The sequence below is a fragment of the Lolium perenne genome, chromosome 3, assembly GCF_019359855.2.
Source record: "Lolium perenne isolate Kyuss_39 chromosome 3, Kyuss_2.0, whole genome shotgun sequence".
In the NCBI taxonomy this organism is placed as follows: Eukaryota; Viridiplantae; Streptophyta; class Magnoliopsida; order Poales; family Poaceae; genus Lolium; species Lolium perenne.
The window spans coordinates 214,355,405-214,381,629 of NC_067246.2; the positions used below are offsets into that span (position 1 = coordinate 214,355,405).

The 26,225-nt window shown below is 46.3% G+C and overlaps 2 protein-coding genes, 1 long non-coding RNA gene and 1 other non-coding gene across 10 annotated transcripts; 2 read left to right on the forward strand and 2 right to left on the reverse strand.

Moving 5' to 3' along the window:
• Positions 1-5,321: 5,321 nt before the first annotated feature.
• On the forward strand, positions 5,322-8,077 carry LOC127343311 (rho guanine nucleotide exchange factor 8). Its single transcript, XM_051369427.2, has 7 exons — positions 5,322-5,911; positions 5,994-6,110; positions 6,206-6,360; positions 6,457-6,531; positions 6,618-6,890; positions 7,146-7,454; positions 7,539-8,077. The coding sequence occupies exons 1-7, from the start codon at positions 5,635-5,637 to the stop codon at positions 7,860-7,862; spliced, it is 1,530 nt and encodes a 509-aa protein (XP_051225387.1). The 5' UTR covers positions 5,322-5,634; the 3' UTR covers positions 7,863-8,077.
• Positions 8,078-8,420: 343 nt separating this feature from the next.
• Positions 8,421-10,270, reverse strand: LOC127343312 (peroxiredoxin-2C). The gene is made up of 3 exons (XM_051369428.2): positions 10,039-10,270; positions 9,333-9,412; positions 8,421-8,839 (listed from the first exon to the last, which is right to left on the reverse strand). Exons 1-3 carry the CDS (start codon positions 10,191-10,193, stop codon positions 8,586-8,588), a joined length of 489 nt encoding a protein of 162 aa, XP_051225388.1. The 5' UTR covers positions 10,194-10,270; the 3' UTR covers positions 8,421-8,585.
• Positions 10,271-10,809: 539 nt separating this feature from the next.
• Positions 10,810-10,891, reverse strand: TRNAS-CGA (transfer RNA serine (anticodon CGA)). Its single transcript has one exon. It is a non-coding gene; the product is annotated as a tRNA-Ser (tRNA).
• A 2,962-nt stretch (positions 10,892-13,853) lies between these two features.
• Positions 13,854-18,793, forward strand: LOC127343313 (uncharacterized). Of its 7 annotated transcripts, none has more exons than XR_007877166.2 (4): positions 13,854-14,153; positions 14,948-15,837; positions 15,952-16,830; positions 17,821-18,205. It is a non-coding gene; the product is annotated as an uncharacterized lncRNA (long non-coding RNA). The 7 variants fall into 7 exon arrangements; XR_007877167.2 differs by lacking the exon at positions 13,854-14,153 and adding an exon at positions 18,369-18,793 and having other exon boundaries at positions 14,669-15,837; positions 17,821-17,917; XR_007877163.2 differs by lacking the exon at positions 13,854-14,153 and having other exon boundaries at positions 14,669-15,837; positions 15,952-16,102; positions 16,642-16,830.
• Positions 18,794-26,225: the final 7,432 nt, after the last annotated feature.

The following is a 26,225-nucleotide window of genomic DNA, read 5'->3' on the forward strand; positions in this document are numbered from 1 at the left end:
TCATGTTAATTACATACATGATTATTACGAGGTGCATGTTTCTGATGGAGTCATTCAATACGCATGAATCTTTAGTCCCGACATGGCACGATATGACGTAACAACCACAATACTACGGCAACACTTCCCAACAACCTCGCGATTATGTTACCGGGATAGTTGAAGAATTCTTTGGAGGTGCTATTTTCGGCACAGATGCCAGTTTGATTCCCCCAAATCAGGAATCTCCATACATATTTCAGACTCCATCGCCAGCAGATGAGACACGTACAGAGGATGAGGAAAATCAGTACGGCCGAGGATTGCGTCCACCTCATCCCCCTCGTCCCCGGTTGTCGCCTTCCGGTCCAAGGCCACGGCAGCAACGTCGTCGTCGTCGACAGGAATGATACAAATGGACCTTACTTCTATGTATCATATATTTATCTATGCGCGCGACAGACATTTAATCTATGTATGAGATATTTTTCTATGTATCTCAGAGACATATTAATATTAGTTCCAATAAGTTTTATTTCTAAATTAACTCCAATAATGAAGATACAACATAAGTAAAAAACGTTTAAGATACAACATAATAACTGCAACGAATTTTAAGATACAACGCGAAAGTAACACTGAAATTAACATACATAGCTAGTACAACAGATCACTCTATTTGCTCTGTGTCCACCGTGGCCATTTTCTGGACTTGTCGCCGCGTGACGTGGGCATTACTCTTCGGGTAACCGACATTGCCCTATCCCATATTATCTAGTTGGAGGCCCATGAAGACACTTGGAGGCAAGATGGGCCACCTGGACGGTGCACCAGAAGAATCCTTGACGGGCAAGACAAGGAAGCAGCCGAACAAGGAAATATTAGATTCGAAACTACTGTAAACCTAGTCGTACTCGGTTAGACCTCTTGAGATCTGGCCTCCTATATAAAGGCCAGGAGAGGGGCTGCCGAGGAACACAATCAATCTTAGCAGCCTTAGCCACCAAAAGTCTAGAGCTAGATCGCCGCAGTGCTTAGCCTCTCGACGAGATCTCAGTCGAACTATTCGGTACCCCATTGTAACCCATTATCTTCATAATCAAGAACAGACGGGCAGGACGTAAGGGTTTTACCTCATCGAGGGCCCCGAACCTGGGTAAATCGCTCTCCCCGCTTGTCTGTGAACCGATGTCTCGTGTCAGCTTGCATGATTCCATCAACCCTAAGCCCCAATCGGAGGGCATTGCCGAGGAGTACCCTCGACAATTGGCGCCGTCTGTGGGAACCCTGTCGGCACAAGATCGGACATCGGCAGAGCCCGTCATGTCATCAACGACTTTATCAACACCATCATCGCCAAACTTGGGAAGCCCGATTCGCTTCGGCTCCTACGAATTCACCCCGCACAGCGACTCGTCTCGCTCGACCTTCTCTGATCTGCAAGGCAACATGGAGATGACTTTCGGGAGCGTCCACTACAACGTCAACTCGGAAGGGATCCTTCGGCTGCTGGAATCGCCCACTTCCAGATCGACGAGTCCAAGCGCGTCATCATCACTCGACCTTTCGACTGGTCTGACAGGCTCGATGAGTTCGCATGCACCCTCGACTCCCCGTTCAGCGTCTTCCATGTCGGTTGGATCCGACAATCCTGCATCTTCGGAGCTAACCTCGTACTATTGCTTGAACTTCGACACTAGGCACGGGCTGGGATCGAGCGACACGTCGTTCATCTGCAATGCCCAGTATTCATCGGGAGAGGACAGTGTCGACAGTATCGTCCAAGGAACAGCGCACCACCAGGTTTATGTCGCCAACATGGGAGACGGAGATCGCACCCCCCGTTCCAGCGGGCGAGCTAGTTTTGAGAACAGCGCCAGCAACAACAACAGCGACCACACCATCGCAGAGGAGGAGTGGGCAGCAGCCAAGGCAGCCGTGCTTAACAACACGCCGCTCCCAGCAGGAACCACGGTTGGCTCCCTTCATTTCTCTTCTGCCGCTTGCGCCTCGGCAGCTCTTTCCCTTAATCTCTTTCTCTCCGCTTCACGGGCCTCTCTGCGCACCTCTTCCTCTGCATACCTTCGTGCAGCCTCATCATCCATCCTCTTCTGATTCACCTCACGATTTCGAGCTTGCTCCGCCCTTAATTTTTGTATCTGTCTCTCTCTTTCTGCTTTATCATTAGCAATAGCCTTTTCAAAACGCTCTTCCTCATGGAACATTGCCCATGCACGCCGCTGTTTTTCCTCCACCTCACGGCGTGCCCAATCCGGCTGCTCCTGGTCTATCCAATGAAACCACATGCAAAGGGGCGGGGGAGACTACAACACAAATAATACGGTTAATCAACGAAAATTAATGATATACAATTAATTTTTTTTAATCGTGCTGTTAGAACATACCGCAGGCCTCGAGGACGATGAACTTGTTTGCCTGGGTGGATCATGATCATAGCTCGCGCACATGAAATATTTCATGCCGAACTTATCAGAAAAATCAACCACCTCCTTCACCTTCGCAAGGCGGCCGCACCAACACCTCTCTGCTCTCACCCCCGGTGGCAAGCTTGCATTCTTCCCCTTCATCGGCCTAAAATCCTGGTCCGAGCAAGGCACACTCATACTCACTCCAATATTTTGCGCACGAAACAGAGACGCGAAGAAGGCAAACTTGATCCTGTTGTTTCGATTTTTATGCGGGGAAGCCGACTTATATAGCCTTCAATTAGTGTGAGCAGTACCAAAAAGTTAGTGCAGAATGTCTAATTGCTGTATCAGCATAGAACTCCTACGCAAATAGGCTGCTTTCGGTGGTTAATTTGCTGTATCGAGCGGGAATCTTCGACAGCTTTACGTCTCGTCGCTTCCAAATCAGAGCAATCAAAATCAGTGCCGGTCAGAGTTAGCGTGCAGGCGCGGTCAGCCTGCTGATTTCCCGCTCGAGGCCTGCCTCCAGCATGTGTGGCGGCATGTGCCACGCAGGCATGCCGCCCCGTGCTGTGGCGGCATGGCCCGCAGCCATCGACGGCGGCTTCACGGCGGGGCTGGCAGGTAACGTGCCGCCAGATGGTGGGACGGCGGGTCCCTGCCGCCAGGCAGCCCGGCGGCATCCGCCACGTGTCGCCTGGGGGCTCTGCCGCCACACCCAGGATGGTCCTTTTTGTCAATTTGATTCACAGGTGGTCCTTTTTGTCAATGAATTGGGGAGGGTGGTCCGTTTTGTCAAAATTTCGAAACGAGGCAAATAGGCTTTGCCTTTGTTATCCGAAGAACTATACTCGAACTTATAATCGACCAAAAGCTTTGCGACTTCTTCACCAGTTTGGAGGCCTAGCTGGCAAGAGGATTGTTTGCCTCCTGATGGCAAAGACAATCAAGGCAAAAGCAAGAAGGGATCCCACATCCTAAAGGAGAAACCATTTAGGACATAGTGGTGCTATAAAAAGCTAACTGTGGCTGATTGATGGTTGGTTTCGGTTCTTGACTCTTCACCTTGGTTGCTTCCATTTGGATGTGACACCTTTGAGTTGTTGAGATCCACATGTCGGGTGTTTGAAGTAACTGTGATTAGGAGCATTTTTCGGGATTTTTCGTGGTCATGGGTGTGTGAGATGAGTCTGCTTGGCTGGTTGAGGTATGGCTTCATATCTTTGGCCATTTTCGTAACAGTTAAGTACTTAACTAATAAGTTAATTTTCTTCTTCTTAATTAATAGATGGACTTTGTTTCAAAAAAAAAAAAACTTTACATATCAATGCAGACATAACCATCCTTTCCTGAGTCCCGACAAGCAGGAAATGAATATCACATACAGCTCAGCCCTTCCCTTCTCCCCTACAAAACCGGGGTAGTCAATATTTCAAATGGGCCAACCTCTAGCAATGAGTGCTTCGATTTTCTGATTAAGTGGTTGGGACCTTTTTTTTTTACAAAGCTTGTTTTCATATAAAATCATAATGATGCATCAATGTGATACAAACAAAAAGAGTTTCTATCTAGCCTCTGCATGCTCAGGATGCACATAACCGCAAAAAACGAATAAGCAAAAATACAGTTATGCATAACTAATTAAAATCCAAGGGGAGGAGGGCCGGCCAGAAGACTACACACCATCTACGTCCTTGGCTACCTGGTCCAATCATGTTTATTGTAAATAACACATGATGTTCATGGCAGTAAAGATTGGGCCACCAGAGTCGCCATCATGACAGATAACCCGCAAAGATGATGATGATTTTTTAACTAAACACCGTATAATTTTACATAGGCATAACGACCAAATTAAACCTAGCGCTTCTACCATGAGCGGATCCAGTATGGCAGATAACCTGCAAAGGAGACAAGCAAAGGTCACCGCTATGCCACCGTTCAATCAGGGCACGAGGTGAATTATATGGTCCGCCAAGCAAATTAGCAGTGTTGTCAATACTCCAATAGATTGATGTGTATCCCTTTAATTTTGTTTTGTTCATCTTTGTATCTATTATTTCAAGAATCACGATAATATATTGCGTAAGTAATTATTGTTGTTCATCAATTCTATTTTCTAGGAAGACAGAGCGTAATTTGAAAGTTTGGTAAAGGTCCAGGATTTTACAACCAGGGACGGAGACAAGGGGGACGAGGGGGGGGGGGGGGGGGGGCTATGCTCATGATTTTCCTTTGAAGATAAGTCATGTCAGCTCCTTATTTGTGTGATTTTAGCTAGTTCTGCCCTTCTCATACTAAGATTGCCCCCTCCTTATATTTCATTCCTGGCTCCGTCCCTTACAGCTCAACTCCGGTAATCTCACTTGACCGTTGGGTATGTGTTTGGGCAGCGAAGCCATGTGGTTGGTAGTTGCCACTTAGGCAAAAGGGTTCCACTTGTTGGTGAATTGAGTAAATTCATTCCTGTTTATGAGACTAAGTAGACTCCACAAGCATTATGAATCTTGCCCCAGCAAAAAAAAGAAAAGCATATTGATTCTTGAAAGGTCAAACCAGACAGGATCCAAAACTCAAACGCATGCATCTACTAGTGTACTAGAAATATACTCCATATATTCCATAGTTCTTGTCATAGTTTCAGTTCAAATTTAAACTAAAACTATGTGATAAGAATTATGAAACGGATGGAGTAACAACACCTTAGCAGGTGTGCGTGCAGCGTGCAATCACAAGACACAAACCAAAAAGAACAATCAGTTCTAATTAATCAAGGAAACAATCAGAGACAAGCATGCATGCGAGCTGCCCATATCCATAGGAGGGAAAATAGTAAGCTTCTTATATTTGGCGTGGCCACACGAATGGCGCATCTCCATCGTGGCATGGTTTGCCATCTTTGGCTTTGGCTTGCTCTCCAACAAAATCACGCCCCACACCGGGACGCGAGGAGAGAAGCCAACCAGCCACACTCGCGCGCGCGCGCGCGCCTGAGTCGGTCGTACGTCGGGGGACAGGCGACACAACGTCGCAACACAATCCAAGGCCTTTCCCCGCATGCACGCCGGCGAGGCGGCCGGCGTCCTCCTTTAAAACCAAACCTCCCGCCGGGCACAGTTAACGTCCGTGCGCTGCTCCATCTCGATCTCGACCCACACCCTACGACGCCGGCATCGATCCGGCCTATGTGCACGTGCTGATTCGTCTGGACGAGCCTGCACCAGTGATGGCGCGAGGGTTCCTCGGCCGCGGCCACAGCCTCGACAGGTTCCTGCCGGGGCGCCGGGTCATGGCGTCCAGCCAATCCTTCCCTTCCTCGCCGTCGCCGTCGTCCTCAGAGTGCAGCTGCAGCGGCAGGGGGGGCATGGACGAGGAAGAAATCGTCGCCGCTTCTCCGCTGCCGCCGTTGCAGAAACGGACGCTGTCGAGGGGCCACGGGTCCAGGGCTGCGTCGGGCCGGCGCCACTCCGAACTCCCAGCGAAGAAAGTTGAAATGCCTTCAGGTTTGACAGGTTTCCACTTGTTTAGCCGCCAGATGATGGTAATTCCGTAGATCTGATGGACGTGGATTTGGGATCGATGCAGAGATGGATTTGATGCAAGAGAGGTTCGCGAAGCTGTTGCTCGGGGAGGACATGTCTGGGACGGGGAGAGGCGTCTCCTCCGCTCTTGCGCTCTCCAACTCCATCACCAATCTTGCAGGTAAACGATATGCTCAACACCACTCTATGGATCTCCTCGCCGTTGTTGCTCTCTTGTTCATGCATGGTGAAACTGGGCAATTCATTGATTTGCAGCTTCTGTATTCGGGGAGCAACGCCGCCTCGAGCCCATGAAGGCGGACCGAAGAATGCGATGGAAGAAGGAGATCGACTGGATTCTGTCGGTCACTGATCACATCGTCGAGTTCGTTCCGTTGCAACACGAGTCCGAGGACGGTACCAGCATGGAGGTCAGCTTTAAGATCATCCTCACACCACTAACTTCAGTAGATTTTCAATTGCAGTGCAGTTCACTTATCACGAACGGTGCGATTGTTGACAAACAGGTGATGGGCACGCAGCTGCGCAAGGACATTCTCATGAACCTCCCCGCCTTGCGAAAACTCGACGCCATGCTCCTCGTAGGCTCACTATGCAAATTCTTACTTGGTGTTCCTTTTCGAACAATTCGTTGAATTGGAATGATCGTTTTCTGTATGTGGAGCAGGGGTACCTTGACAACTTTAAAGACGAACAAGAGTTTTGGTATGTGTCCAAAGACGCCGACGAGAGCGAGAAGGGCGATTCACCGAGGAATGGTGAGAAATGGTGGATCCCAACGGTGAGAGTCCCTCCTGAAGGTCTGTCTGACCAGTCCAGAAAGTGGCTTCAGCACCAGAAAGACCTTGTCGGGCAAGTGCTCAAGGCAGTCATGGCCATGAATGCTGATGTTCTTACAGAGATGGAGATCCCAGAGGAGTACATTGAGTCTCTACCAAAGGTGATTCATCACAACATCCTGCAAACGAATTTTGCCTATAGTTTTGATTTCCTCTATGTTGTTATCTTCTTATTCCTCGAAGCATGTCGACTGATCGCTTTCGCTTAATAGTACATTCAGATCTTTTACTAAGATCTAGTAGTGTAGCAGTACACTTCCTTTTCAGACAACTGAGATCTATTAGTGTAGCAGTACACTTCCTTTTCAGACAAAACTTCCAAGGCTAATCAAATAGAGTGACTGATTCTCTTGCAGAATGGGAGGGACAGTCTCGGAGACTCCATATACAGAACTATCACCGATGATCATTTTGATCCCAATGAACTCTTGAATTCCGTAGACTTGTCGACGGAACACAAGATCGTCGATCTCAAGGACAAAATCGAGGCCTCTGTTGTAATCTGGCAGAGGAAGCTCTGCAATAAGCTATACTGGGGCCCCGGTAGCTTGGAGAAACGCGAGCAGTTTGAAGAGCGCGCAGAGACAGTCTTGCTCATCCTCAAGCAGAAGTTCCCTGGAACTGCCCAGTCATCACTTGACATAAGTAAGATCCAATACAACAAGGTAGGCAAACCGTTTCAGTAACTTTTCGGATTTGCTACAGAGTACAGTACTTTTTTACATTGCAATTTGCTACATTTCTTTCAGGATGTTGGGTTTGCTATCTTGGAGAGCTACTCCAGGTCTCTTGAGAGCTTAGCATTCGCGGTTCTATCACGAATCGAGGATGTCCTATACGCCGACAATGTTGCTCGGGATCCAAGGCGCTCGAAATCAAAGAAGCGGTCCAGTCTAGACGACATCCCCCAGTCTTTTGTCGTTGATGACACAGAGGCCAGTTCAGCCAGGGCCGGTGATTCTTTGAACTGGGACGAACTTGAGGACAGAAGCTTGGATTGCGGCGGTGCAAAACTGAGGAAGGTTCCCCGTATCGTTTCGAGGAAGCGTATGCACGTAGAGAAGATCGAGTAGCTGTGTGAAGGTGGGTCAAGAAGCTTTTCTCAGAGGTAGATGTACCTTTGAGATAGGCAGTTTTGTGTGCATGGATGTGCTGCGTCAGGGAGCCATCTGGTTAAGAGAGACGCCTGTAAATAGCTCAGAGTAAGTGAGATAGGGGAGGAAGTGCTGTAAATCGCGTCCAACTTGATCTCAGCTGAGCTGCAATGAAATTAGGAATATTTTTGTCAGCCTGATACAAATCTGGCACATTTAGTATCATGTTGCTTAAAGCAAAATCTAAATAACTCAAAGCACAAAAACAATAATCGTCATTGGCATACACGCAAAGACATCACCATGAAAAGCCCTTGAATACTGGTTGTACAAATTTCATGAGGTTATGACTCCACAAATAACAACCATAACATCTTCCTTCCACATTCTCATAGTCTTGCTTCTTGCAACAATTTTACACGAGCAGCACAAAATTACTGGAGGGATAGAAATTTTTGACACATCAGGATCGAATAGCATGTAGGTTACGAGCACCACAAAATTACTGGAGGGATAGAAATTAGACACATCAGGATCGAATAGCATGTGGACCCAACAGTAATGATTAACTCAAATAGTCACATAAAGTACATGAGGAAGTGCACATTGACAATTTATTCGAGTAGTTGGCACACATGTTCAAACTAGATCGATATGACACCAGGTCCACATGATCCCTGCGGTTCCGAAGACCTGAAGATCCTACAGTGCCTTGAGGATCTCCTCAGCACCAGAGATTGTGAACTGGCCACCCTCCTCAATGTTTGCAACAGTGACCTTGAGGTCGTCGGCAAGGAGCGCAAACCGCCTCGAACGAACACCCAAACCTTTCTCTGAAAGGTCAAGCTCAAGACCAAGTGCTTTTGTGTAAGTTCCTGATCCATCAGCAAGGAACTTCACGTGCTTGTTGTCTGGGAATGACTTCGCCCATGCCTTCATGACAAATGGGTCATTAACTGCAAAATAATAGTACAGTGAATTAATCAAGTGTTATTCTGGGGGTAGGTGCTTTAGGTCAAGATGATATGCAAAGACAGGATAGTGAGTCCATTTGGATAGGAGGGCAGAAGGTACTGCATGAAAATAATAGATGTGCAGTGTCCCTTAACTGGACAGATCCTAAGCAGTACTCTAGCGACATTACAACAACAATGCTATACACTTGTATTAGATCCTAAGCAGTACTACGCTGTATCAAATATCATTGGACAGCATGCCAAAATTCATGCACCTCTTAAGACTTGACTGTTTTCTTTTTAAAACAGCATTCTCTAGCTATTAGAGACATTCAAGAAACATGAACCAATCGCACCATGAAGATAACAAACAACTGATATATGATGTTGCCATCCATGGTCAGGTCAAGAAGTAGTCGTTGACAAGATTATATGTAATATTTGCTTTCAGAACATAACGAGGAAGAACACAAAGAAATGCCGAAAAGCGTACCGCTGACAAGCAGGATCTCATCTACACCCTTGGCTTTGAGCTCCTCAGACTGAGTAACGAAACCTGGTACATGCTGCATGCTGCATCCAAAGAAGAAACAATGTGACTGTGTGAGTGCCTTTTCTTTTCACAATATGAAAAAGGAAAGCCTACAAATTAGGAAAACATGAGTAACATAGTCCCTTTTATTACCTGATAAAATAAGAGCATGAACAAAATATAATCTTACAGAAGGAGCAGATTGCGATCTAATACAGACAAAACGTATGACGCAAGTTGCCCTCGTGGTTGTCAACTCGGATACCTCAAACTTGCTTAGTACTAGTATAATATAAATTCAAACAGTAGAACAACAAAAAATCTACTGAAGTAAGCCGCTGGAGCTAGTTAGTTGAGAGCAGTCGCCAACAAAAGTTATTGAGGCTTAGCTAGATGCATCCAGGTCCAAGAAGTACGTTTTAGATGCGGAAATCAATAAGGCAAAGCTTTCAGGTACGCAGAATCTTCCAACTATTCGAGGGAAAAGTAAATCAGGGGATCCTGGCACCTAAGCAAATCTAGAGCGCCTCTCCAGAATACTGCATGCTCAAGGTTGCAATCAATCAGCTACAAAGAGTCAAAGGCTCACTTCGTTTTTTCTCGATCTATTGACCAGCCGAGACTTGAAAGTATGCAGAAGTAGGACTGGGGGAGAAGGGAGATGGACCTGCAGGTGGGGGTGAAGGCCCCAGGGACGCCGAAGAGGATGACCTTCTTGCCGGCGGCCAGGGAGTGGATGGAGACCTGCTGCAGCTGGTCGCTCTCGTCGAACCAGGCGAGCTGGCCGTCGGGGAGGGTGCTGCCGACGCCGATGGGAGCCATGCTTGCTCTGGAGGTTGGGAGGGGAGAAGAAGGTTCTTGGACGGAAGGAGGTCAGATGGGAAGAAAACAATGGGGTGGGGAGGCGAATAAATAGGGGATCTGCAATAATTAACTCTGGCCTCCTGTTGCCTTGCCGGTGGTTGGTGCCTCCGGGTGTGCCGCCGTGTGTGAACGCCAAATTTCAGAGGAATAGTTGACTCGTTATACAGCAGTCTGTATTTTTAATTTCTATTTTTGCATTGTTGACACGTTATCTTCTAGCAGATTCGATCCTCAATAAATTGCAGATTGCGTTCATACATTTCTTCTCCCCAAAGAAAAAGATTCGTAAAGTTCTTGCCCCAAAAGAAAAGGGTTTGCGTCATTGGTTCATTGTCTAGCAGATTCGATCCTCAGAAGAAGAAAAAAAATCAGATCTGCAACAATGTGTAGCAAACTGAATCCTGAAGAGGCTGCTTAATAAGCATAAAAGTAGAATTATTATTCATCCTGACTGTTAAATCATATCATACAGTAGAGAATGATCGGCGATATTTTCTGTGTGCTTACTTGGTCAAATTAATGGCCAGAGACTTGCGAGTGTGTTACGAAGAAAAAAAGGAAAAGAAAAGTACAACGTCGACAGCAGGATTCGAACCTGCGCAGGCAAAGCCCAACAGATTTCGAGTCTGTCTCCTTAACCACTCGGACATATCGACTTGTCTGATTAAATTTACAGGTGGTCCTAATTATCACTTAACTTTCACACTGTCGCCATCGACCCCTGGACACTAATGCCGAGGCACCACTCATGTGTCAACCGCGGTTCCAACGTGTCAGCTCACCTATTTCTTCTACACAACGACTCCGCCTTCTTATAATTAAATAATAAAGAAAACATAATAGATAAAAATAATAATTTGAAGCTAAAACAAACTACAAATTTCTCTAAATCTTTTTTAGGAAAAGCTATTTGGCATGCTTTAGTGATCACGTAACACAGTTACATCCTTTGAGAGCTTGCTAAGTATAAACTAGAAGTTCAACAAGCTAAGTACAAGAATTACTAGAAATAAAAAAGCATTCTTAGCAAACTCGTGAGCTATAGAATTAGCTTATCTATTACAACGCACTAAGCACTTGGGGAGGAAATCCCCCGGATTGATTTTCCTACAGGGCTAGCTAACGTGATCTTGGGCGGCATGGGGTGGAAGAATAGGACGTCGTTAACAGCGAACCTCCCTAGGGTGGCCGGAGTGTGCACATGGCGCGTGAAGGATTTACCAGCGAGGGAGGGAGGGAGGGAGGGAGGGAGGGAGGGAGGGAGGGAGGGAGGGAGGGAGGGAGGGAGAGAGAGAGAGAGAGAGAGAGAGAGAGAGAGAGAGAGAGAGAGAGAGAGAGAGAGAGAGAGAGAGAGAGAGAGAGAGAGAGAGAGAGAGAGAGAGAGAGAGAGAGAGAGAGAGAGAGAGAGAGAGAGAGAGATGATGATGAAGCACAATAGAGAGGGGAAAGGATGTAGGAGCTGACAGGTGAGCCCGATTGTTAGGGATTTGTAGCAGAGAACAAAAAAAATTCTAACTAACGCAAACCTTAATATGTCCAAGATTTATCTATTAGTAATGTCTATTAGTAATGTTGTAACAGATCCTTTGTAGATCGAAAGCGGTTAACGTTCCGCCGAAAGATGGATGATATAGTCGTACACGACGCTGCTGGCGTGAACGCTTGCTGGTAGACCCGTGTGCACCCTAAAGAGAAGAAGGAGCACCGCGTCAGAGGGGAAGAGGGGAGGGAAGATAAGCGCCACCACCTAAGCCACTCAATTCCACTGTTGCGGCACTAGCCGTTCGACCACTGCACCGTCCTTGTCCGTTGCCACCCGGGCATCCCTCTAAGCCCTCCGCAACACTCCTTTCTTCTTGGTGCAGGGGATGCATCCCAACTAGCCAAAGTCGTCGGTTACCTGATCCTCTCTAGATAGTTGCCATCGCATCGCCTTCTGCGCCACGACCCACTACGGCGTGGACGGCTCCATAGAGACTGGTGGATGGTTGTGGTGTAGTAGGAAGAAATCGGGTAGAGGAGGAGATAGCGTTTGTGGAGGCAAGCTGTGCTCCAGTGGCAAATCCAACTCATTTTGCTAGGATGGGATGACCTAACTTAAGCTACTTCGGATTTCACAAGGATTGGAACAAAACCAAAGATATACCCAATTGAATTTCTCAAAATAGCAATAGTATATGGCTCATAGATTAAACAGGTGTCATCTAATATCTACCAAAACCAGATCAAACTACCCAATTGAGTTTCTACGAACTCTACCAGCAATCTTGGCTAATAGATGGAATTCCAAGAACTAAAAGAAAGGATACTACATGTTAGATCTACGGGAAAATGAATCAGGCCCAGCTGAGTTTCTCAGAATTCTGCAGGAGTCTTTGCTGAATCCAAAAGCTAGAAAAAATGCTACAGGAGAGAAAAGTAGATTAGAGTATCGTGAGTTGGTCACTGCTTCCCCATCCCTAGCAACGGTGCCGGCTGCTGCTGTTTCTTGGCCAGCACAACGCAGAGCGGTCGTTCTTGAAGAAACCGGACGCCGAAGTAGCGAAACTCCCGCTGCTTGAAGGCCCAGACCTCGACGACGTCGTTCTTCTCGAAGCCGCATCGGGTGATGAAGTTCAGGTAGCCTCCCCCCTTGATGACGATGGCGCGGCTGCTCTTCCACCGCGTGAGCCGAAGCTCAATGCAACCGGCGTCGACGTTCCACAAGTGCACGGGGAGCCCGCCGTGCTTCACCCCTTTCTTCTTGGTCCTCTTCTCGACCTTCTTCCCCTGCTGCAGCAGCAGCTCCTCCTCGGTTGTCGGCGTCGGCGTCGGCCGCGTCTTCTTCTTCTTGGGCGCCTTGGGGCCTTCCAACGCGCCGACGCGCGGTATGTGGGCGGCGTCGAGCTCCTCGCCGAGGAGAATCGGGCGGAGGTGGCGCAGGACGCCCTCGGTCGGGATGCGGAACCGGTTCTGCTGCCCGTCGAGGTCGGTGCGGGTCACGGCCTTCTCGGCGATGAAGTGCACCGTCAGGTCGGCGCGGAGGTCCAGGCGTTTGCGCAGCCACGACGGCTCGGCGCGGGGAGCGGCGGCGGCGGCGGCGACGGGCCGCCGCGGCAAGAACGGGACCAGAGTGCCGGGGCGCGCCGAGAGCCTGGCCCGTTTCTCCGCGGCGGCCGGGTCGTACAGGACCAGCGCTCGTGTCCGCTTGCGCCCGGCGCTGCGCGGCGCCACCGCACGATTGGTCTTGGGGGCGTCGACGGAGCACATGGTCATACTTCTTGGCGGCGATACCAAACTTCCGATCTCGATCTCTCGGCGGAAATCGACTTGGGGGACGACTAGAGTCATGGCTGCTTTTGGAGTTGTGACGATTGCATGGCTATGCCCTAGCCTTGGTTGGAGTATATAGCGGAATGCTCTGGAAACTTAATAACTACTATATTAAAGGTTAACCAACTTCATTTTTCTTAGAATTTTGAGGTTTGCTAAGAATTACTTTGGTGTTGACACGTATGCACTAGATAGTTTTATTTCTGCAGTAGTTTTCCTGTGTGCATATTTGGTGCTATCTAGAATTTTTAGAGAGGATAGGGAACATCTATGCAGTTCTTTTCCCTTCGTTCTCCGGGTGGCTGTAGCATTCTTACACATGGTCAAAGCGGTGCCCAACCGCTTAACTGGTCTCGATTACCCATCTCTTCTTTCTGTCCGGACCTGCTCGCCACGACGGCCACATCTGGAGCTGCCGCCGTGCTGCTCAGTCATCGGGAAAGCTGCCTCCGATCTAGCTGCCGCACGACATCAGGAGGGGGTTGGGTGATGGCGCCGTCGTTGGCATGGAGGCGGGGCAGCGAGCGCGGAGCAAAGAGGACGTGCCGACCATGTCGACCACGGGTATGGAGGTCAGCAGCAGCTATGCGGCGCGTCGGTCCGTAGGTATGGCGTGGCCTCTCCTTATCCATCGCCCCTGTCCCCTCTCTCTCCATGCATCGCCTCCTCCACCTGCGGTAAACAGCGCGCCGCCGTGTGGGTCGCTGAGATCGACGCTGCCGACGGTCGCCGGATGCCATCAATAAACAATATACATAGGGGCTCTCTCTCCCGACGCTCCCTCCTGCGCTCCTGTAGCTGCCGTTCCCCTGCCACCGCAGCCTCCTCGCCGGCGACTCCCAGCCGCCGGGCCACCCCAATCCCAGCCTCCTCGCCCTCCCTGCTTGCCACTCCTTCAGGCCATGTCCTCCTCCTGCGGCTCCCGGACGGCCGTCGCTCGGGCCGCGATCTGCGCTAGAGGAACTCCAGCTCTGAGTTCAGCGCCAATCGCTCCTTCCAGGATGTTGTCCGCGGCGCGGCGGCCTGTCCCCACTGCTCCCTCGCCGGAGCCGACTCCCTTCTCTGCTCGGACCACCGACGCCGCTCCCTCGCCTCGCATCCCGCACGCGGCCGCTCCCTAGGGTGTCACACTCCCTGTGAACAATGGCCTCTACTTCCGCTGCCAAGAGGAGGGCCACCGTGTGAGGAATTGCCCCAACGAAGCCCAATGCCGTGCAGATGTGATTTCGTGTATGAGTTTCATTGTTTCTATGTGTTAATTTTGCAGCCTCGTGTTTTTTTTTGGTCTGGCTTAGTAAGCACTGAACCATACAGTTTAGTCTCATTTCCACAATATTGCTTGAATATAGGATGGCTACATGATCAAATATATCTCTGACAATCAGCTTTTGTTTCTCCAGCTTTCCTTATGACGATTAGGCTTGATTTTTGAAATCTCTGTAGAGTTGAAGCATTAAAAATAGATGGGTGCTATTGCTCCGAGAGGATACTTTCAAGGTGATATTGTTTTTTTTTCATAGATAATTGACTGCTCAGTTCTGGCCATTTTCAATATGAATTCTTATATATATTTTCTTCTGTGGTCTATGAAAAGAAATGACTTGGTGATGCATATACACACCTTTGTACGAAGGTTATTTAGACATGGGAGTGAACTGTCAGATAACACTAATAACAGAGATTTGTTATATGTTAGTTAATATCCTGGCGTTCAAATGTTTGGTAGTATCTATTTCACTTGCACCAGTGTCAACCATTTTCACCTCTTATGAGCTATCATGTTTGACCTTCGATCAATCTTGCAATATTCATCTTACTGCCACCAAGCTTTATTTTATATATTACATGTGTTTTACTCTATAGCTTGCTAGCTTCTTTTGATTTTCTTTGTATTATGTCTTTTCCAGTCGTAGGCCATTTGCATGTGTCGTGTCTCTCCAACATATGAACTTAACAACCACAAATAAAAACAACGGTATCTCATGCTAAATTGTGTGTAACCGTCCAAGTGGGGTATAAAATCTGAATATTGGGGGATATAAGCAAAAGATTTATGCAAATCTAAGCAAGCAGCAGATATTAATATAACTTCCATAAGTAATGTAGTACCGACAGGTTATTCCTACGATTGATGGTCATCCCAAACTAAAGAAAGGATTAGAAGTACTTCAATTACTACCCTCAAGGGCGGCAGCCGCAAGGTCAATGAGAACAAGCTCCTCTCCAAGAAGAATAGGTCTGTTCCATCCTTCACTCCGCCGGACGCCGGCGCATCTTTTTCCTCAGTCGGGTAGGTGAGGTTATTCTATCTGATTCGCGGCGCCGGGATATTTTCCTGCTCATTGGCCTTCTCACTGCCTCCAAGAAACCTCTGAACTTGCATTCCTTTGTGATATTGCTACAGAAGAGCTTCGGATTTGGAAGAGGGTGCGGACAATCAAGGGAGCTGCTGCTGTTACAGCAGCACAACAGCACCACAAGAGACAACAGGAGAATGAGAAGGAACTGCGGCGCAAGATTTGAGGGCCTATTGGTGAGGTGGTTCTTCAGTGCGGGTGAGTCGGTGGCTGTTTACCACAGGTGGCTTTTGTTGGTACTTGGGTTGATCCTTCAGGCCCATATGATGGTAAGGTGGATTAAGGAGGTGATGAAGTCATTGCGGAGCTTCGTACTGATTTCCATCTGGTCCCTGCCATCTTCTCTACAGTTTCTTATGTTACATGGTTTGGCAATATGTCATAAGTTCTGCAGTCCGTTTATTCTGATTTTCTTATCTTACTGATTTAGGTTAACACCTATCATGATATTTGTCATTTAGCAGGACATATGTTCTTCATATACAATATGCATGACTTCTAAGTTTCATAATATTTGTTTATTCAATCACAAGTCTCCTACTTTCTGATTGCTCTCATGGCGGTATTTGCGTAAGCTGAGTACCAAAACTGCATATATAGTGGACATTTTATTTAGTATTTCACACTTGATTCATTCGAATGACTATAGGCAAAGTAGATTGGTATATAGTTAAATTTGTTGCTACCTGAGTTCTATTCTCCTTTGGTAATCCCATGTTGCTGATCTTTGCCTTCAGCCTGGAGTTTTATTGTGCCGATGTCGGTGTACTTACCATCCCTGCTCCGGCTCTCCGCCTCTGCCACAGACGTGCAGCACCGAGACATGGAGCGCTTGCTACATGGTGTCACATACTGACGTCTAATATTTTCTCTGCATGGTTTGCAGATAGAGACTGATATAGATGATGACCAGATCTTAAACTGAGGTAAATGAACAAACTTCTCCAATCCGTTTTTTTAACTTACTTTATTAAGAAAAAATTACTTCAGCTCTGTGGTTGCGATTAGATGTTTGTAATACATGGGATTGTGGAATTTCAGCTGCACACACTCTTCTCTGTATATAAACATATGTATGATATTGTAAGATGATTACTTATTGCTGCTCTGCAGGTCTTCCAAATTTATTGATAATGCTTCTTCTCTACCACATTTATTGACTTATTCTTCTACACTTTCTACTGATGCAAACTTTGCAGCCGAGTTACGAGGCATGACTCCTGCATGTTTATTATGCACATGCCTCACCATATTGTCTTCATTCTTAATATAGGCTATGTTTAAATGGAGATCACATCAAGAAGAACATCAGTGTATATTTTCTTTATCTGCTCCCTTACTGCAGGTTATAAATAGATCAAGTTAGTAATGTAGAGACGGTTGGATTCAGGGAAATATGACCAATTACATGATTCATTATATTGTCTTAAGTGACTATGGGACTTCGTATGCTCTTATCATTTTGTGTTAAAAAATATTGAATTAATTGTTTGAATTACAAGTTTATTTTGTGGTTTCCTTTTTCTCTCTTTGATTTGTGTACCTTGGCAAACTAGGGGTTCGGTGCTACCTTTTGCGGGTCTGCTGCAAAGTACCTCGGTTTTCTGATTCTTTTATGTCCTAGGCTTTCCTATTTATTTTGAGATGCTTAACTGTAGGTGCCCAGGTTTTCATAGTTCATGCCTTCATGGCATGTTCACCAAACTTTAGAAACTGCTATCTTGGATATGTTCTTTGGCGTATCTGAACTTATGACTGCAAGTATATGAGCCAATTATTACATCTTCTTTGATTTTGCATTTTGAGGACAGAGCTTTCGTGCTCATTTCCGCACCATTTCTGTCCACACAAAACGTTTTCACAAGAGCTTGATCATTACTGAGACTGATATGAGCTTTGGTAAACTGCATGTGCAGAGAGCAACGGGTAGATAGGAAGGTTGCCAACAAGTTCAAGAAATGATGGCAAGAAGAGAGGAAGCTGACAAGCATACACTACAACACCAAAGAAAAGGTGCACTGCAATTTATCACGCATGCCCCCAGATAAGAGTTGGACACATTTTTTTCTTTTTTTCAGTGCAACTTGTGAGAAAAAGAAGTCATCAGCTTCCAACGATTATTACTAGCTAAGTAGAACAACAAATTCTCCAAGCCTCCAATAGGTCATTCTTCTAAAGACAATTTTACATTAGCTAAGCAGACAGGCTATTAGTTTTTCCAGTAATTTGTCTTTAAACCTACTGTAATTTTATAGACATGTATCTATCTATCTTGCTCATTATAATATTCTCTTTCATATAGCTAATTCTTCGCGGAAGTTCTAATAAATATTCGAAAGAGAAACGCAATGATATTGTTGTACTATGAGTATTATGTGAAACCACATCTGCCAACTAAAATTTCTTCCAATTTGATGCATCCATATGAACAAATAGTAGCTTGACTAACTTCTTTTTCTGCAAGCAATGAAGTAAAACAAAGCTTAGTGCCCACATTTCATTGGGCCGACTGCCGAGACTCCAGCCCCTGATTATCTAAAGCAGCTCAGGAAGACTGGTTATGCACAGTACCCACTGCCACCACTATGTATATTTGCCAGTTATGTGCTTTTGTACGACAGAGGTTACTGAAATTTGCTCATCCTCTATTTCCTAGCAGCCACACCTCCAGCTCTCCAAACAAAACTATTCTCCGTTTAAAACAAGCGGCCATACTCGATACGAACAATCATGTGACCACCAGTCAGTGTCCCTTCATGTTCAGTCCAGAAGAAACATGTATCCATGCCGTCTTCCTCATCATTATCCTTCATGTAATCCAATATAAAGTGAGTCCAAGATATGGAGCAACTTTTTAATGTGGTCTCTTATATTATCTAGCTTATCCTACTTTTACTATATAGCTAGGTTGATTTTTTTTCAGTTCATATCGATACTGAAAGAAATCAAACTTGCTACGAATTTCACAACCTACAGTGGAGATCATCAAATATGCTCTAAAAAAACAACTAATATGAACCATGTATCCTAAAAAGATAGGACGACGGAGGTCTTCCTGGCTTTGTTGAGGGGGGCAAACAAGGATTCGATAAGAGGACACTGATTCCCCATTGAACGATGAAGCACACTCGACTCTTTCTTCACCAAAGACCAACAACTCACCATCTTTTCCCGCAACAACGAGGACACCAATGCGAAGCACTGATGAATGGGTACTAGGGAACATCAGCACTACCAGTCTTACCATCCTACTTTGCTACTTCCTCCAAGCTTTTGTAACCAAGAATATGCCAATGGTTATGTTCAAGTAGAAACTCATGTCTTTTCCATGTATCCTATATGTAAAGCGATCTCACGAACTATGTTGTCAGAGCTAATCACTTCAAAAATGTTGTCAGATAATTATGTATTAGTGTACTTACTACTTATGCAAGGCAATGATATGAGCTCTGGAATAAAGTCTAATTATATATTACTGCTACTGCCTCTCCCTTGGTTAATAGCACTAACACAAAACCTTTACAAATTACAACCATCCATATCAACCACGGGTGCCATCTTTTTGTATGCCTTTCCACTATTAGTGTATCATGTGCCCAAGTTAATTACCCGTTATTTTATGCCCTTCTTAATATGGGTAAAATTCTCTATATGCAACTTATTTACCTGATCTTAAGGATTAAATTTTCATGCATCTAGCTTCAGTGTATGTTGCATCCAACTTCATTCCCAACCATCTTAAAACCTACTACTATTTAAACAAAAAAGTCTTAAAAATATTACAACAATTGCATTATACAATCGGCGCGGCGTGCCGCCGCGCCCATCCATTGCTAGTACTATAAGGAGAGGATGGGCTCCGGCCTCCGGAACGTACGCTGCCGTGTCCGCCACGAACGTCGGCCGATGGTGAACTGGATGTGGAATGAATCCCGGACTCGCATTCTCTCATTCCTTGTCCTGCCCGAATGGTTTGTTGGATATGTATTGGGAACGCGGCCGTGCTGCTATACAACTGTGTATGATCAGTTGTTGCCGTGCGAAAGGGATCATCGTCCAACAGTCAGAATGGGGAAAAAGAGTTCAGGTTACAGATGGGGTCGATATACGAAATACGGGATTTGGTGTTTCTGTGAGACACGATCAATGTAGCGCGGAAATTCAAAGTGATAGCTCGGGCTCATATGCACTTGCCTAAGTAGGAAAAAATAGTAAAAAAACCTGAATGTTTTTGACAATGAATGTTCTAATTAAATGCACCAAAAGTTTCACCGATAAATACATTGCTGCCCAAACTATAGAAAATTTTGTGCTCAAAGAAAGGACATGTGTGCCTTTTTAGAGTAGTCTGATTTGCGAAAAATACTTTAGCTTGTATGTGTAGATGCACCCATTATACAAATAAATATTTTAAAATGTCTAAAAAGTTTGAAAAAATATATTTAGATGTAGATAAAATTCTTTTATGTTGCCACACAAAGTTTTGAGAAAAAAAAGACATACGTCTCTATGTGGCTACACCACTGGCATAGGCCGGCGCCTGTTGGTATACCCGAGCGCACCCCAAAGAGAAGAAAGAGTGCCTCACCCCGGGCATCCCTCTAAGCCTTCCAATACGCCCCTTTCTTCTTGTGGACCGACGAACCACCCCATCAAATGAAAATCGTCACCAAGATGATCCTCTAGATAGTTGCTGTCGCTTCGCCTTCTACGCTATGACCCATTGTTTCGCAGCCAGGTCCATAGAGATTGGTGGGTGGCTGTGGTGTAGGAAGAAGAATTCGGGTAGAGGGGGAGTTGTGGAGGTTGGGTGTGCTCCAGTTGCCAATCCAACACATTTCGTTAGAGTGGGGTAGACCTAACTTAGTTTTTTTTTCTCTCTATAGAAGAATATAGGTTGCACCAAATTTTAGGGTGCGGCGCCCGGGTTCCACCCTTCCACCCTACTAGCTCCACCCTTCCTCCAAAGGATGGGTGGACAAGAGATACAACAATTAGCACAACAAATCAGCGTGTGACATTCAAACCGCCAACTAGATGGCGATGACAAGTTTGTCTAACTGACAAAAACATATAAACCGCGTACACCTAAAGGATGAGGCATGAAGGTAGAATCTTACTGAAAGGGGAACAAAATTTTGCTACTGCCGGCGGGAAAGGGAAGCAGTAGTGCAAGAATTGGAGCAAAACAAAAAAATCAAACCAGATTGAATTTCTAGGAACTATGCACTGGCTCATAGATTAAACAATCAACATTTGAAATCTACCAAAAACAGTTTAGAAAAACTGATTTATTTTCTAAGAATTCTAGCAACATTCTTGGCTGATAGATAGAATCGAAAAGCTAAAAACGGCTACATATGGGATGTACGGGGGAAAAAGGATGAAACCCAGCGGTATTTCTCAAAATTCTGCAGCAGAATTTGGCCTGCACGAAAAGCTACTTTGGATTTCACAAGAATTGGAACAAAAACAAAGATCATACCAATTGAATTTCCCGAAAACGCAATATAGTATCTGGCATAGATTAAACAGGTGTCATGTCAAATCTACCAAAATCAGATCGAACTAAAGTTTCTACGAATTCTACCAGCAACCTAGCTTGGCTAATACTAGATGGAATTCCAAAAACTAAAAAAATGCTACAGTACATGTTAGATCTGCTGGAAAATGAATCAGGGCCAACTGAATTTCTCAGAATTCTGGAGCAGTCTTGGCTGAATCCAAAACCTAAAAAAGGCTACGGGAGAGAAAAAAAAGATCAGAGTATCTCGTCAGTTCGTAGTCACTGCTTCCCCATCCCTAGCAACGGTGCCGGCTGCTGTTGTTTCTTGGCCAGCACAACGCAGAGCGGTCTTTCGTGAAGAAACAATTCACCGAAGTAACGGAACTGGCGCTCCTTGAAGGCCCAGATCTCGACGACGTCGTTCTCCTTGAAGCCGCACCGGTTGATGAAGTCGAGGTAGCCTCCCCCCTTGACGACGATGGCGTGGCTGCTCTCCCACCGCGTCAGCTGTAGATGGATGACGCCGGCGTCGACGTTGCACAGGTTCACGGGGAGCCCGTCGTGCTTCGTCCCCTGCTTCTTGCTCGTCCTCTTCTCGATCTTCCCCTTCCCCTGCAGCAGGAGCTCCTCCCCGGTCGGCGGCGGCCGCCGCCGCGGCTTCTTGGGCGGCCGAGGAGCTACCTCCATGCCGACGCGCGGTATCTTGGCGGCGTCGAGCTCCTCGTCGAAGAGGATGGAGCGGAGGACGCGAAGGGCGGCCTCGGTCGGGAGGCGGAACCGGTTCTGCTGCTTGTCGAGGTCGGTGACGGTCAGGGCCTTGTCGCCGATGAAGTGCACCGGCAGGTCGAGACGGAGGCCCAGCCACTCGCGCAGCCACGGCGGCTCGGCGCGGGGAGGGGCGGCGACGGAGAGCGGGACGGCGTCGAGGGGCGGCCGCGCCAAGAACGGGCCCGGAGCGCCGGCGCTCTGCGCCGAGAGGGAGAGGAGGATGGCCGCGATGGCCCGTTCCTCCGCGGCGGCCGGGTCGTACACCGCCAGGGTTAGCTGTCTCTTGCGCTTGCGGCCGGCGTCGCGCGGCGCGGCGTCTGTCTTCTTGGTAGGCAAGAAACGGTCACCGTCGGAGGACCTCATGGTGGTCGATCGGCTGCTCGCCCTGGTGCGCGTTCGTCGCACGCTACTCGTTGGGGTCTGGATCTTGGGTTGTCCCGGAACCGGAAGGCTGGCTAATTCAACCGGCTGGTGCTGCAATGGGCAATGGCATGCCATGTCTCCCTGTTTATGTGTAGGTATAGATTGGTAAGTTTGCTCGCCGGAAGTTGGAACTGAAGCAGGCTCCGCTCGCGGCCGGAGATGACACGGCTATGAGCATTAAATGCCGCGAGAGTCCGGACTCATATTCGCCATCGTGTGGGTCAAGAAACATCCGGAGTGAGGCCAAACTTAGCGCAGCCTGGGCCTACCAGGGATTCTGTATAACAGGGGATTATCACTTTGTCAGTAGATGATGTGAAGGACGGGGTTTTGCCTGTGGCCTCCATATGCAACCATCCGTGCGGCCCGGCCGTAAATATATCATCCAACGGCTTCATCTACCGTGAATGGAATGGATACGTTCGTCGGTTCTTGTGATTAATGGAATCACAGATCCTACTCCGTGTGGTCACAAATGTTGTAAGACGGTTTAGACACTTGAAAGTAAACCAGATACACACCATAATAAGTGAATTAACACACTAAAAAAATAGAAATTCAATTCGGCTCCTAGATGCATATGCTTCCTCTACCAAAAAATTTATTTTAAAGTGACATAAATTTTTGACAAAACATTCCGCATGTACAACACAATAATATATGTGCTTTCGTCAAGTTTCATGAAAAAGTAATATTTTTATTGGTCTATGTAAAAAAAGAGAAAATTTATCTTTTCAGAAAGTCTTATTTCTAGCACTAAATTTTGTTTTTCATACACGCTGCATGACAAGTCGATTTTTCATTAAACGGTTTGTGAGCGTGAGAATTTTTTGTTTCAATTTTTTTTTTGAAAATATGTGTAATATGCATTTTAAAATAAAAGGAGCATATGCTCCTATGTTCCAAAACACGACTCCCAACTAAAAATAGACTAGATAGATGAATCTACTAAAATCTAAAACATCTTATATTGAGAACCAACATGTGGTTGGATGGTCGGGAGGGCACTGGCATCCCCAACCCACCAGAATTTAAATCCTAGATTTGACACTTTGGTGTCTCGTTAAGACAGAATATTATTCAGTGGGAGGTTGGTGACTTCGTCAATCTCAAGACCTGCTGGATCAAGTTTCTTGGACTCAGTCTCTCGAAGATGCTCATAGGGATAGAGTGTGCGTGTATGCGTTTATAGGGGTCAGTGTATGTACGTATTTATGAGCGTATGTGATTATACTGTGTTTTGCAAAATAAATATTATATTTGAAAGGAGGGAGTACAACTTTGGAGGCGGTGGCATGTAACAAAGTGTTAGCGCTTGCAACTGATCTAAATCTCCGATACCTCAAGTTGCCACTGATGCTTGCGTGGTGATTAAAAATATCATTGAAGAAGGCAAATGCCACTATAGTACCATTCGTTAGAGTACACCATATTCGTATACGCGTGAATAGGAATGTATTTGTAATACTTTGTCCTCTATATGTGAGAAGATCCCTACCCGAGGCATGTCAGGAGTTGGGACAGCCAAACACATCTCACCTCACGCTATTATGATTTCATTATGGTATCAGAACGAGCGTTCCTTACCTAAGGTTACGCCGCAGCCTTTCGCTTCCGCACCTGCGCCGTTCCATGTCTCCTCTGGCGCCGTCTGTGATGGCATATGGATCGACAACCTCGTCGACCTAGTCCTCCGCAGTCACATCGTCGGTGTCCCTGTCCCTGGCGCCAGCAACAATCGTCGGAATCTCCATGCCCACCCCGGTCTCTCCTCTATCCAAGCATGGCATGTCGTCGATGCAGCCCCTGTCTAGGCTCGACACTGTGCTGCCCTCCTCCACCGATTCCATGCCGCCACAGTCTACATCGAGGGAAGCCATATTCTCCGACGCGCCGATCGCTGTGGCCATGGGACGAACATTAGTATCTTCATCGATGAGATAGACATCCATGGCCGGATATTCCGGTCAGGGTGCCGGATTCTCCACCATTGGCGATGTATTCTTTTCCCCCACAACTTCTTTTCAAACTATCCAGGGCACTTCTTCCCAAATCAAGTGCTGCCAAACTCCATCACCATCGACCATCCCCAACAAAAGCAACAACTACTTGGTCTGGCATGCGCAGGTTGGTCCGCTGCTCCGTAGTCATCTTCTCATGGGCTATGTTGATGGATCCACCCCACCCCCAATAGACACATTGTCGACAGTTATGATGGTGGCATGTACCAACAGCCGAACCCAGCGCATTAGCATTGGACTCAACAAGACCGGGTGGTGCATGCAAAATGCATGCATGAACTTTGTCACTTATTGTTGCATATTTCCACTTATTTGCATCTTATATAATGTTATATTCATGTTTTATAATGTTTCATGAGGATTTTCCATTGATCCCCTTTCATTGGTTTATAACTCTGTAGAACAAGAAATCTCTGTTCTGTGTATTTTTTTAAGTTTCAGGGACCTTACGAAACTCAAATGGAGCGAGGATTTTTCTGGAGTCAATATTTTCCCGGAGACACAATATGAGAAGAAGAAGTACCGGAGGCGCCCCACAAGGTCCGAATGAGCATAGGTGGCACGACCCCACCCTAGGTCGCGCCACCATGTCTCGTTCCCTCCTCGAGCATCCGCAACCGCCCGTTTTGATCTCAAACTGACGGGCTTGACCTAAAAACACTATATATAAACTCCATGAGGCGCTCTCGGAGGAGGCGGCATGGAAACACGAAAACCACGAAACTGAGGCTAAACCTGGAAAGATTGGAGGGGAGAAACGTTGTCGGAGCCATCCCCGGTTGGAGCTCCACCCTCTCCAACAACATCAACACTGCCACCATGATGAATAGGGAGTAGTCAACATCTGGACTATGGGTTTGTGGGAATACCATGATCTACATATCTCTTGTGCTATGTTATTTAGATGCCATATGAGCTGTCTATCATGATTATAACCATATTTTAATTCCAATGTGGTGGATCTTTTGTTTTATTGGATGATCTATGACATCTGAATCTTTATTGTGTTCTTGATGTATTAATAGATGCATATTGTTATCTTGTTCTTTTATTACTTGTTCTGATCAAACTTGTATGCAAGAGCATGTGTGGGGATGGTGTGTATTAGATGGAGTAACATGGTGGTAGTAATGAGTTGTGACAGCAAGCCTCATATCTAATATGGTCTTTAACAATTCTTTTGTTACCTCACTAGGGATAAAGTGAATGCATGTGCTATATAATTCTTAGTGACAACTAAGAAATATTGTTTAATCTATGGATCATATACTTGATATATTGCGATATGTTTAATTCAAGGTAGCATATTTGTTGTTCAAACACCATGTCGAAGTACCTAAAGCAATGCGTTAATTCTTGAATCTAGATTGTTTGGAGTGTATCCCTTTATAGTGTAGTATAAGTAAGATGTGTAGTATCATCTTTATGTTAGGACGTGATGCCCATATGAATGCTAATCAAGACACATAATAAAATCTCATCAATATTTAGTTATCTATCGTGCTTTTAATGGCACTACACCTGTATGAGAAAGTAGACAGGTGAACCCATGAACGCCGGTCCACTTTTTATCATACGAAACAACTTCTACTTGATTTTACTT